The sequence below is a fragment of the Ovis canadensis genome, chromosome X (assembly GCF_042477335.2).
Source record: "Ovis canadensis isolate MfBH-ARS-UI-01 breed Bighorn chromosome X, ARS-UI_OviCan_v2, whole genome shotgun sequence".
In the NCBI taxonomy this organism is placed as follows: domain Eukaryota; kingdom Metazoa; phylum Chordata; class Mammalia; order Artiodactyla; family Bovidae; genus Ovis; species Ovis canadensis.
This window is the reverse complement of record NC_091727.1, coordinates 50,733,625-50,747,125: the sequence shown is the minus strand read 5'-3', so window position 1 is coordinate 50,747,125 and position 13,501 is coordinate 50,733,625. Positions and strand designations below refer to the sequence as shown.

At 37.6% G+C, this 13,501-nt stretch overlaps 1 protein-coding gene across 3 annotated transcripts in view; it reads left to right on the top strand.

Annotated features, from left to right (window-relative positions):
- KLF8 (KLF transcription factor 8) overlaps window positions 1-13,162 on the top strand; it is a 297,918-nt gene extending 284,756 nt beyond the window's left edge. For all 3 annotated transcript variants that reach the window (XM_070291562.1, XM_070291561.1, XM_070291560.1), the window contains one exon: window positions 10,325-13,162. In XM_070291562.1, coding sequence (XP_070147663.1) covers window positions 10,325-10,506 — 182 coding nt within the window. In that variant the 3' untranslated portion in view covers window positions 10,507-13,162. The remainder of the gene's footprint in view (window positions 1-10,324) is intronic.
- The last annotated feature ends 339 nt before the right edge of the window (window positions 13,163-13,501 follow it).

Genomic DNA, 13,501 nt, shown 5'->3' with positions numbered 1-13,501 from the left:
CTGTTTCTCCCTGTTTCAATCTTGGATGGTTGTACCTTTCTAAGAATTTGTCCGTTTCTTTTAGGTTGTCCACTGTATTGGCATATAGTTGCTTGTGGTAGTTTCTTATGATCCTTTGTATTTCTACCTTTTCTTTTGTTTGTAATTTCTCCCTTTTCTTTTGTAATTTCTCCTTTTTCATTTTAAATTTTATTGATTTGAGTTATCTCCCTTTTGTTCTTGATAAGTCTGGCTAAAGGTTCATCTATTTTGTGTATTTTTTCAAATAACCAGCTTTCAGTTTCATTTATTCTTGCTGTTGTTTTCTTTATTTCTATTTCATTTATTTCTGCTCTGATCTTTATGATTTATTTCCCTCAACTAACTTTAGAGATTTTTGTGCTCCTTTTTCTAGTTACTTTAGGTCTAATGTTAGGTTATTTGATGTTTTTCTTTTTTTCTTGCTGTAGGCTTATATTGCTATAAACTTCCCTCTTAGCACTGCTTTTACTGCATCCCATAGGATTTGAGTTGTCAGGTTTTCACTGTCATACATTCCTAGATATATTTGTATTTCTTCTTTGATTTCTTCAATGACCTGTTGGTTATTCAGAAGGGTATTGTTTAACGTCCATGTGTGTGTATATTTTATAGTGTTTTTTTTCCCCCTATAGTTGATATCCAGTCTTATAGCATTTTAGTGAGAAAAAAATGCTGGATACAATTTCCACTTTTTAAAATTTACCAAGGCTTGATTTGTGATGCAGCATGTGATCTGTCCTGGAGAATGATCCCTGTGGGCTTGAGAAAAAAGTGAATTCTACTTCTTTTGGATGAAATGTCCTATTATATCAATTAAATCCATTTGGTCCCATGTGTCATTATAGGCTTTTGTTTTCTTATTAATTTTCTGTCTGGATGATCTGTCCATTGGTGTGAGTGGGGTGTTAAAATCACTCATCGTTATTATGTTGCTGTCAGTTTCCCCTTTTATATTTGTTAGCATTTGCCTAATGTCTTGAAGTCCTCCTATGTTGGGTGCATATATATTTATAATTGCTATATATTCTTTTGGATTGATCTGTTGATCATTTTGTAGTGTCCTTCCTTATCTCTTGTAACAGTCTTTAAGTTTATTTTATCTGATATTAGTATTGTTACTCTTTATTTCTTTTGATTTTCATTTGTATGGAACATCTTTTTCCGGACACTCACTTTCAGTCTGCATGTATCCCGAAGTATGAGGTTCATCTTTGTAGATTGCATACATAGGGGTCCATTCAGCCAGTCTTTGTCTTTTGGTTGGAGCATTTCACTCATTTACATTTAAGGTGGTTATTGATATATATGATCTACCATTTATTTTATCAATTTGACTTTGTTTTTGTATATCTTTTTTCTCCAATTTTCTCTCTAAAGAAATTCCTTTGGCATTTGATGTGAAGCTGGATTTCTTGTGCTGAATTCTATCAATTTTGCGTATCTTTAAAGCTTTTATTTCTCAAGAATATCTGAATGAGACCTTTGCAGGATACAGTAATCTTGGTTGCAAGTTTTCTCCTTTCATCACTTTAAGTATATCCTGCCACTCCCTTCTGCCATGCAGAATTTCTCTTGAAAGATAAACTATTAACATTATGGGGATATTCTTGTACATTATTTGTTGCTTTTTCTTTGATTATTTTAATATTTTTTTCTGTTTAATTTTTATTAGTTGATTATTATGTGTTTGGGTGTATTTCTCTTTGGATTTATCCTATATGGGACTCTCTGGGCTTTCTTGACTTGGGTTGCTCTTTCCTTTCCCATTTTAGGGAAGTTTTCACCTATAATCTCATATATTTTCTCATACCCTTTCATTTTCTCTTCTTTTTCTGGGACTCCTATAATTTAAATGTTGGTTTACTTAATGTAGTCCCAGAGGTCCCTTAGACTATCCTCATTTCTTTACACTCTTTTTTCTTGATTCTGCTATACTTCAGTTATTTCCACATTCTATCATCCAGAACATTTATCCATTTTTCTGCCTCAGTTATTCTGTTATTGGTTTCCTATAGTGTATTTTATATCTCAGTTATTTGTTGTTCATTGCTGATTGTCTATGTTTTATTTTTTCTATGGGCTTGTTATCTTCACAATCCATATAGGTGCTAAGTCACTTCAGTTCAGTTCAGTTCAGTTGCTCAGTCACGTCTGACTCTTTGCGACCCCATGAATCACAGCATGCCAGGCTTCCCTGTCCATCACCAACTCCCAAAGTTCACTCAGACTCACGTCCATCGAGTCTGTGATGCCATCCAGCCATCTCATCCTCTGTCGTCCCCATCTCCTCCTGCCCCCAATCCCTCCCAGCATCAGAGTCTTTTCCAATGAGTCAACTCTTCGCATGAGGTGGCCAAAGTACTGGAGTTTCAGCTCTAGCATCATTCCTTCCAAAGAAATCCCAGGGCTGATCTCGTTAAGAATGGACTGGTTGGATCTCCTTGCAGTCCAAGGGACTCTCAAGAGTCTTCTCTAACACCACAGTTCAAAAGCATCAATTCTTCAGCGCTCAGCCTTCTTCACAGTCCAACTCTCACATCCATACATGACTACTGGAAAAACCATAGCCTTGACTAGACGGACCTTAGTTGGCAAAGTAATGGCTCTGCTTTTGAATATGCTATCTAGGTTGGTCATAACTTTTCTTCCAAGGAGCAAGCGTCTTTTAATTTCATGGCTGAAATCACCATCTGCAGTGATTTTGGAGCCCAAAAAATAGTCTGACACTGTTTCTACTGTTTCCCCATCTATTTCCTATGAAGTGATGGGACCAGATGCCATGATCTTCGTTTTCTGAATGTTGAGCTTTAAGCCAACTTCTTCACTCTCCACTTTAACTTTCATCAAGAAGCTCTTTAGTTCCTCTTCACTTTCTGCCATAAGGGTGCTGTCATCTGCATATCTGAGGTTATTGATATTTCTCCTGGCAATCTTGATTCCAGCTTGTGCTTCTTCCAGTCCAGCGTTTCTCATGATGTACTCGGCATAGAAGTTAAATAAGCAGGGTGACAATATACAACCTTGACATACTCCTTTTCCTATTTGGAACCAGTCTGTTTTTCCATGTCCAGTTCTAACTCTTATTTCCTGACCTGCATAAAGGTTTCTCAAGAGGCAGGTCAGGTGGTCTGGTATTCCCATTTCTTTCAGAATTTTCCACAGTGTATTGTGATCCACACAGTCAAAGGCTTTGGCATAGTCAATAAAGCAGAAATAGATGTGTTTCTGGAACTATCTTGCTTTTTCTATGATCCAGTGGATGTTGGCAATTTGATCTCTGGTTCCTCTGCCTTTTCTAAAACCAGCTTGAACATCTGGAAGTTCACGGTTCACGTATTGCTGAAGCCTGGCTTGGAGAATTTTGAGCATTACTTTACTAGCATGTGAGATGAGTGCAATTGTGTGGTAGTTTGGGCATTCTTTGGCATTGCCTTTCTTTGGGATTGGAATGAAAACTGACCTTTTCCAGTCCTGTGGCCACTGCTGAGTTTTCCAAATTTGCTGGCATATTGAGTGTAGCACTTTCACAGCATCATCTTTCAGGATTTGAAACAGCTCAACTGGAATTCCATCACCTCCACTAGCTTTGTTCATAGTGATGCTTTCTAAGGCCCACTTGACTTCACATTCCAGGATGTTTGGCTCTAGGTGAGTGATCACACCATTGTGATCATGTCCAACTCTGTGTGACGTTATGGACGGTAGCCTGCCAAGTTTTTCTCTCCATGGGCTTTTTCAGGCAACAATACTTGAGCAGGTTGCCAAGCCCTCCTCTAGGAGATCTTTCCAATCCAAGGATTGGACCTACATCTCTTACATCTCTTGCATTGTCAGGCAGGTTCTTTACCACTAGTACCACCTGAGAAGACCTCTCAATCCATCCCTCCATTCTGTTTATCTATGCCTCCATTTTATTTCCAAATTTTGGATCATCTTTACTCTCATTACTATGAATTATTTTTCAGGTGGAGTGAAAATATTTTTCAGGTATATTTCATTTGTTTGGTCGTATGGGTTTTAACTATATTCCTTTACTTGATGCATATTTCTCTGCCTTTTCATTTTGTTTAATTTACTGTGTTTGAGGTCTCCTTTATTTAGGCTGGAAGTTCATAGTTCCTGTTACTTATGGAGTCTGCCCACAGTGTGTGGGCTTGGACCATGCCTTGTGGGGTTGCCCCCTTGAGGGGGACTGGTGCCTGTATTTTGGTGGATGCAACTGTATCTTGTCTCTCTGAAGGGTAATGCCATATCCAGTGGTGTGTTTTGGGGCGTCTGTTGGTGTGGTAGGGCTTTGGGTACTCTGTCTACTAATGGGCAACATTGTATTACTGTTTTGTATAGTTTTGCATTAAGTGTCTGACAGTAGATCTTGGTGGCCTTTGGGTTGGGCCTGGTCTTATTGTTGAAATGGAGGTCTTCAGGAGAACTCTTGCTGATTAACGTTGCATGGTGTCAAGAATTCTCTGGTGGTACAAAGTTCTGGAATTGGGTCTCCCACTTCAGAAGTTCAGGCCTGATCCTTTACTATAGCACCAAGGATCCACCAGCCACACAGCACAGAAGAGAAAAAGAAAGAAAGAGAGAAAAGGAGAAGAAAGAGTAAAATGAGGGATAAGGAAGTCAAACAAACAAAGAAAAGCATGGACAGATAAAACTCAAAGACAAAAGTTAAAAATAACACTAAACAGACAAGAACTCCCAAAGAGGCTCACAGCCTCAGAAAAAGCAAAGAAGTTAGAAAAAAAGGACAAAACCAGGGACCAAAAAGGAAGAGAGCAATGAAACCAATAAAGAAACTCATAAGTGAAAATGAATGCTACAATCTAGATTAGCAAAAATACAAAGCCAAAACTATAGAAAAAATGCAACATAACAAAAAAGTACTGTAAATGAGAAAAATAAAATTTATTTTTAAAGTAAAATCATTTTAAAAGGAAAAATTAAGTAATTTTTCTTAAAAAAATGGAATAATAAAATAGCAACAGGACAATATAAAAAAGGAAAAAGACAAAAATAGAGAGAAGGAGAGTATTAGTAAGAAGAATGTCCTCCTATGTCCTCTGTTGTCCTCACCACACAGTGAACTCCAGTCAAACTGCCTACTCTTAAGTCCTCCAATATTTTTAGGAAGGTCTCTGGATATGCTGTGGGCACTGTGGGGCCAGCTCAGACTCAGATGTGGCCTAACTCCAACTTATACTTGCTTCCAAAGTCCACAATTGCCCCCTAAGTCCACAGACTCAAACTAATTGTGGGGATTTAATCTGGTGAACCTGAGGCTGCAGAAGTTATTTCCCTGCCTCTTCTCTGTCCACACAGCCCTATGCGCTCAGCTTTGGTTTTGCCCCACCTCTGCTTGTAGGCCGCCCTCCAGTGTCTTTTTCCTGTCCAGATAAGAGGGGGCAAAAGTGGCAGCTTATTTGGTCTCACTCACTCAGTTAGGCTGCAAATGGAGAGGTTTACAACAGACACAACTGGTGTGTGAGAGGAGTGCCTGTGGTGGCCAAGGCCTGCAAGAATTTGCTCCTGCCTGAATCAGGTCACAGGCTCCCCCAGGGGAACTGGCCCTATGTTGTGTGTCCCTTGGCCAAGCCAAGCTGTATAGCCTCCCAGAGAGGTGTGGGCAGTGAACTGCAGCTGCTCACAGCTTGATGATCCTGGCAACCACTGGAATCAGGACTGTAGTGGCATCTTTTCCCCTGCCTCGAGCACTTGAGCAGGCTTTGGTGGTGGCCAACTGGCTGGCATATCCCCCCTCTGGGATCTCAAACTTCAGTTGTATCTAGTTCTGCCTCCAGCAGTAATGCCAACCTTTGTGGTGGCCAGCCAGTTATCCCAGCTTTTGGCACTGCAGTCCACAGCTGCAGCTTGTCCCACCTATGGCACACACAAAGGTGAGGTCCTGTGATCTGTGTGGAGTTCAAGGGTCCCCATTACAATTATCTCTTGCCTCTGTGGTAGGCTCAGGCTTTTCCCTGGATTCCCTCAGCTGTGTCATACTAGACCCCTCAGAGTATCTTCATGGCAGGCAACCCCCGTACTCTCCCTGGTGTCTGACCTCTGAAGCCTGAGCCTCAGCACCCAATCCCCACGTGCCATGGCAGGTGTGCAAACAGTGTCTTGGGCTGGGATGTGCTAATCAACAACCGTCTCTGTGGTGAATTCTATCCATTTTGCCTTCCAAGCACCTGTTGCTGAGTTCCCCTTTAAGGTTCTGAAGCTTCTCTGTCCCCGCCCGTGAGGGGGTTTCTGAGTGTGTGGAAACTTTTCCTCCTTCATGGGTCCCTCCTTGGGATACAGGTCTCCATCCCAATTCCTTTGTCTCTTTTTTCAATCTTTATCTTTTGCCCTACTTCATTCTGTGGAGATTAGCTTGCCCTTTTGGAACTCTAGGGTCTTCTGCCAGAATTCAGAAGGTGTTCCACATGCAGATGTATTTTTGATGTATTTGTGGGCGGGAAGGTGATCTCCATGTCTTACTCCTCTACCATCTTGAAAATCCCCCATGAGCTTTTTCAAGTGCTCTCCTGCAGCTATTAAAATAATCATGCAAATATTTTCTTTAATTTGGTAATGTGTTATATCCCATGAATTGATTTAAGTACACTGAACTATCCTTGCATCATCCTAGGGATAAGTCTAACTTGATCATGGTGCATAGTCCTTTTAATGTACTGTTGAATTCAGTTTGATAGGATTTTATTGAGGATTTTTGCATATGCATTCATCAAAAATATTGACCTATAGTTTTCTTATCTTGCACTTTGTTTGGTTTTGATATCAAAGTGATGCTGTCCTCATAGAATAAGTTTGGAGGTGTTTCCTCCTATCCCATGTTTTGGAAGATATTAAGAAGAATTAGTATAAATTCTTTGAATGTTTTGTAGAATTCATTTGTGAAGCATTCTGGTCCTGGGCTTTTCTTTGTTCAGAGATTTTTGATTACTGATTTAATCTCTTTATTTGTTATTGATCTATTCAGGCTTCCTGTTTCTTTTTAATTTACTTTTTGTATGTTATGTTTCTAGGAATTTATGCATTTCTTATAAGTTATCTAGTTTGTTGGCATATAGTTATTGGTAATTGTCTTTTCTGATCATTTTTATTTCTGATGCATCCATTGTAATATCTTTTATTTCTGATTTTATTTATTTCAGTCTTATGGTACATTTGCTCTAGTGTCTCCCATCAATTCACTAAATATTTTGAGTACCTATATGTGCCAGACAATAGATTAAGCCAGTAGCTTTGTACCCCTTGTAATCCATCTTGCATATCATGGCTAGATCATTTCAACATTCAACATGATCAAGTCATTTTTGAGTTTAAAAATGTTTAGTGTTGCACATTCCCCCTACCTCCAACCACTGCCTTCTGAAAAAGGCAGGGGGAGCTGTTTGTCATACCTGGAAAGAGTATCTTATCATTGACTTACAATTGGAATATGGTGATAAAAGAGCAAACTTATGGTTTATTTTGTTTTAAAATTCGTTATAGTCAATGCATCCCTCTTATTGCCTGTATTTAAGACAGACTATTCTCACTGTCCTCCTCTTTGGTATGTCACTCTATTTCATGCTAAATTTCAACTTCTTTAGTTTGACCTTTGTAATAAGGACCATCTCATGCAATTTCTGGAAAGATACTTTAGTATGGCTGACCCCATGCATCATTTATTGTACTTTTAACTGACTGGGTTGCTTTTTGCCTTCTGTTCTGCCCATCTAAAACCTACCCATGTGTCAAGATTAATGCTGTCACACTAGCCCACAGATTTTCTACCCTTGGAATTTATTTCCTACTTTGTCACATAGCTAATATGTATAATTTATATTATGAATTAATTTCCCTATATATGTTTTGTTCTTCAGTGTCAGTGATGTACTAAAGAAGGCCATGAATTGTGCCACATGAAGTGTGTTGGCACAAACAGGAGCCAGTTCAATGACAATAAAAAGTAACAGCTTTTACAATAGGAAAAATCAGTCTCCTTGATGAATGCTGTAATCTGTGTATTCTAGACAATGAGCTCTTTTGATCAGAGGGTCTCACTGCTTTACAAGTCAAATTTTCTTCATTTTATTGTAAAGAATATAGAAGTTCTCAGGAGAAATTCTTAAGATATTGCAGCAAAATTTATAGCAATGTGATACCTGGGTGGTGTGGTGATGGAATATAATTCTAGAGACCAAATTGAAATCCCATTTACATACTCTCAATATCACCTGCAGTCTCATTCTCCTTCCTGCTGTTGATAATTTGGTGTGTCATCTTCCAGATCTTCTCTCTTTGGTTTGTGTGTGTGTGTGTGTATGTGTCAGAAAGAGGGAGAGGAATAGAAGGAAATAGCAAGAGAAACAGACACAGAGACACAGAGGTAGATAGTTTGAAGAAATATAAATGAGATCCTACTGTGCATGTGTGTGTGTGTAATGCTTAACTATTCAGTAACTTTTTCTTTTCATTTTACAACATTTGATTGTCCATCTTTTGTTTTCAATACCTCCAACTCTTATCTCATTATTCTTAACAGCTAATGTACCAATGTCTGAATATTGAAATTATCAGTAATTGGTATCAAATAATTGGTATTAATACTGAAATTATCAGTAATTTGAATGAATCCTCAAAATGTTGCCTTGGTATTTGCCACAACTGTGAGTCAGAGTGAATGTCATTCTGTTGCCCATTATTTGAAAGTTGCACAGTTAATTAAATTAGTAAGCACTTGGAAAGACTGGTAAGTGTTGAGCAGTAAGCTGAAAAACAACATATGCAAACCAGATTGCCACTAGAATTTACTACAACATAAAATAAAATACTCTGGAGCATTTATAAGGAGAAAGGGAAGAATGAGCTAGAGTAAGACAAACCATTAAAATACCAATGCATTTGAGCTTCCCTGGGGGTCCAGTGGATAAGAATCCACCTGCCAATGCAGGGACACAGATTTGATCCCTGGTCCAGGAAGATCTCACATGCAACTAAGCCCAAGAGCCACAACTACTGAAGCCCATGCACTATAGGGCCTGTGCTTCATAACAAGAGAAGCCACCTCAATGAGAACACATCACAACAAAGAGTAGCCCCTGCTCACCACAGCTAGAGAAAGTCCATGTGCAGCAACAAAGACCCAGCACAGCCAAAAATAAATAAATAAAAATTTTTATAACTAATGCAAACAATGCATTGTGAATCTTCCTTGTAACTTATTTATGATTATAGGATTATCATGGTCATTATAGAAGATGGGAAATAGACAAGCACATTAAAAGGAAAACAGTCATTACCCTAATCCTATGACCTTAACCATAGTTAATATTTATTTTTTGTTATATAGCTTATCTTTCTACTTTAAAATTTTTATTATAAGATACAATATCAAAAAAATATACAGTATCATGATTTTTAAAACATTCCAACAATACAGAAAGGTGCAAAGTAAAAAAAGAAATTCCTCTTCTCATTCTCATTCTCACCTTCTGGGTATTCACTTACTATTAATTCCTCTCATAATCGACATTTAAGTGTATTGATCTTGCCTTTTTTCTGAGTATATAAATATGTGTTAGGTGATATATACACAACTATGGGAGTCATATTGTGTTAATGTTCTTTATATAACTTTTTTCACTTAATTTTATATATATTCATATATATATGAGCATATATATTCAATATATAGCCCAAGTGCATCTCTTTCAAATAGTTTGACTTGACACTTCTCCTCACCCCATTCCATGCCATTGAGTTTCTGATCTTTCACAGAGAAAGGTCTTAGCTGAGATTCCATTCCAGTGAATCACACATTCTTTCTGTGTGTATGGTTCTATTTCAGATCATTTGTTGGGAAGTATTAGGGAAGGAAATATAGTTACTACCATGTGGTATACTGGAAAATATCAATGATTTGGCTTTGGATCTCAGTTTCATCATTTATTGCCTGTGTTTAAAAGATAAAATGTTTCAAACAACCTTGTGAGATATTTTTATCCCTCTTAAGAGATGAGAAAACAGAGACTCAGCCAGGGAGAAATGACTTATTTAAGGTCACACAGCTAGTATGTATTATAGCCAGGATTTAAACAAAGGCCAGTTTGAGGCACAGCCTATGTGTTTTCCTTTCAACCATCGTGGCTTTTCTTTGGGACTTCAGTATAAGTGAAGGAGAAAAGTCTTTAAAGTGATTGCTTATGTTTTTGACCAAAGCCTTAATAAAAGGTTATGTACTCTGTTATCTTTGCAGTATCCAAACGTCTCTTATCTGACTTCTTTTGTTTTGTCATATTTCCTTTTTTAGGAGAGAAGCCTTATAAATGCACTTGGGATGGTTGCTCCTGGAAATTTGCTCGCTCAGATGAGCTCACCCGCCATTTCCGCAAGCACACAGGCATCAAGCCTTTCCGGTGCACAGACTGCAATCGTAGCTTTTCTCGCTCTGACCACCTGTCTCTGCACCGCCGGCGCCATGACACCGTGTAAGCGGTACAGACTGCACTAGAAGAGCTGCACTGGTCTCTTTTGTGCACACGCCCGTGTCCTATAAGATCATGACCATCTTTTCCTCTTTGACTCAGCTTGCCTGTGGGATGGGATACAGCTCACTAACCCAGACTGACGAGACTAGAAGAAAAGATAGCTGATCTCTCATGGAGACTCCTTATATTCCATCTTCATTTCTTCCCTATCTCATCCCCAATTTTTTTCAACCTCCACATGGGTTGAATTCCAGTGTGGCACCCATGGTTGCCCCCTCCCCTTCCCGTTATGAGATAGGACACTTTTCCTACAATAAGAAAACCGGAATCAAATTCAAGGCTGTGAACAAACATGTGCTGCTTTTTTTCTTATTTTTCTCTTGTTTTATAGAATTCTTATCCATATTTTTGAATCAATATATTAGTGTGGTTGGTAGTGTCCTAAAATGACTTTTTTCAAGTTCCCAAGCAAAAGAGGGCATAACATTGTAGTTGGTTGATAAGATTTACAGGTATTTGGGTCCTGAGTATAGGGCACATTCTTGGTGAATAAACTGATTCTACCAAACTCAAAGATTGTGTAAAACCAATCCTATTTGTTCTTACATTTTGGTTTTCAGACAGTGCTGGTGCTTCTTGCTTCTTTAGTCCATCAAAGGGAACGAAAGGATCTTCTTGTCCTCCTTTTCATCCTCTTCTTCCTCCTCCTCCTTCAGGATTAAAGATTTTTCTGCACAGTCACATTCTTTGTTATGTTAAACTTGGACGAAATTTTCAAAGCACACACTAACATGCCAGTATGGAAAAATAAATGTTCCAAGAGGGTAAATTGGGCAGTGATAGGAACAAGTAGATCCAAGATGACCCTGTAAACAGAGGGGGACTTTCCTTGTATAGGATATCAAAAGTGCTGTAATCACAAGCCTAATTCAAATAACAATCTGTTGAGACAGTGTCTTGAGGTGATAGCTGTACTGTTTATTCTTCTGTTTATATGAAACTACTGTTATGAACATACTGCATGATAAAAAAAAAAATGACACAGTGGGGCCATGTTACGCAGAGGTGAGAGGTTAGAAGAAAAAATGTGTTAATTCCATGGTTATTAACATGCATTCCTGTATGTTTCAAATGGAATACAAGAGGCTTTTAGTGAAAAGTATTAATAGCAAACAGAAAGAAATTTGATGTTTTACAACTGCTGTGAACATCTAAGACATTTCTTTTATCCATTATAGCAAGTTGCATAATATACACCCTTGGTTACCTAATCAGACTGCTTTATTATAATGTCTGGGACATAAAACCCTCTGTTTCAGGCGCTGGACCTCAGATCTACCCCCACATGGCAAATTTCCTCTCCCAGAGTGGGGAGGGGGGAGAGCTTTTAATCACTTAATTGTGAACACAGCTTCTCTCCTGGAAAAGATTCTCTTCATATGGTATCCCCTTTCCTTGGTAGATATTTAAGCAGTCTCTCTTGAATACTTTAGGCTACCTCCCAAAGCCATTTATTCTGACTAAATTATAGAATTCTAGTACCAAGAAGGGATCCTATCAGGTATATAGTCCTACCCATCATTAATATTTTGCAGATGAGACAAATATGGGTCAGATTTCTTCCCAAGATGTTTCTTTGAGGTTTTATAGACCAGCACACTCATTCTACCAAGGATCACATTATTAAACCAAATTTTAAAAATTTACATGATTGGTTTCAGTATTTGTCTAATTTTATATGTTATGCTTCAGAAAAATTTAAGCCACTTACAGAATAATTTACAGTTGAATAAATGATAAGTAAGCTGTGCTTATAGTCATTGATATGTAACTTTAGGCACACAATTTTTCTATTCTTAACACTTTCTATAATATCTCAGGTTTGATTTACGTCATTTCAAGCTACAGTGTCTTTCCAGACCATAAATCCTAATAAATTCAAGGACTACCTGTAATTTTCAAAATGATATGTAGATTTTTGCTATTTTAGCCTTGTTATTTTGATATAGGTTTTCCCTTAACTTTTGGTTGCAAGTTCCACACTACAGACTAATTGTTAAAGCATAGGGAGTATCTCCCTCTGCAGCTGTAAGACAGGTTGTTAAAGGTGAAACTTACATTGTTAAAGTTACCATCATACATAAGTTAAGCTTATAATTGAGTAGTTGATATGGTATTTCACAGTAGAATCCAAAGACATACTCTGTCTCCAGAGTTTGGATTTGAGACTTCTTTTCAGAGTTTGTAACTGACCTGTGCCCCTCAGACCTCAAAATCTTTTGTATTGGAGCATATGATCTATTTGTAAATAAATACCATGTTCAAATCCTACTAACTAGGATATTTAACTAGGATTCCAAATATTGGTATCCCAGACATCTTTAAGCTTTTATTCAAATTTTCCCTGCAAAGTAATGAAGGACTTTATTAATGATTTATTAATTGTGTATGGACAGGAAAATATTCTAATCCTATTTTCATTGTCCTCTTCCCTCCAAATAATGATAAAATCTTTACAAATTATTTATATATTCTATAGGAAATATATCAAAATTCATTAAGAATACTTCATGAAGTACAGCTACTCAAATACAATATAGTGCTGTACCACACCAAGAGCACATAGAACTTTGCTAAATAAATGTGGAAAAGAACTGTCTCTCAAAGGTAGCATTTGGAATTTATTGAATTTACTGCGCCCACACCAGCAAACTACCATTATGTTAATGGTTGCTTACGGCGTGGAAAGTGGCATTGTTTGATAGGGTTGAATAATATCTTGGGGTTTGTTGCAGTGGAATTCGTCCATTTGTAGATGATTGGCAGTTGAACATTACTATTGATAATTATTATTGGAAAATTCAGGAAAAAATATTAAGAATATGAACAGCTGAGTACATTAAGTAGAGTGAATTATGTATGGGCAAGACAGAAAGGTTTGTAAGAATAACTTCTTCTTAAATAAACTTTTTATTTTAAAACAGTTTTAGATTTATAGA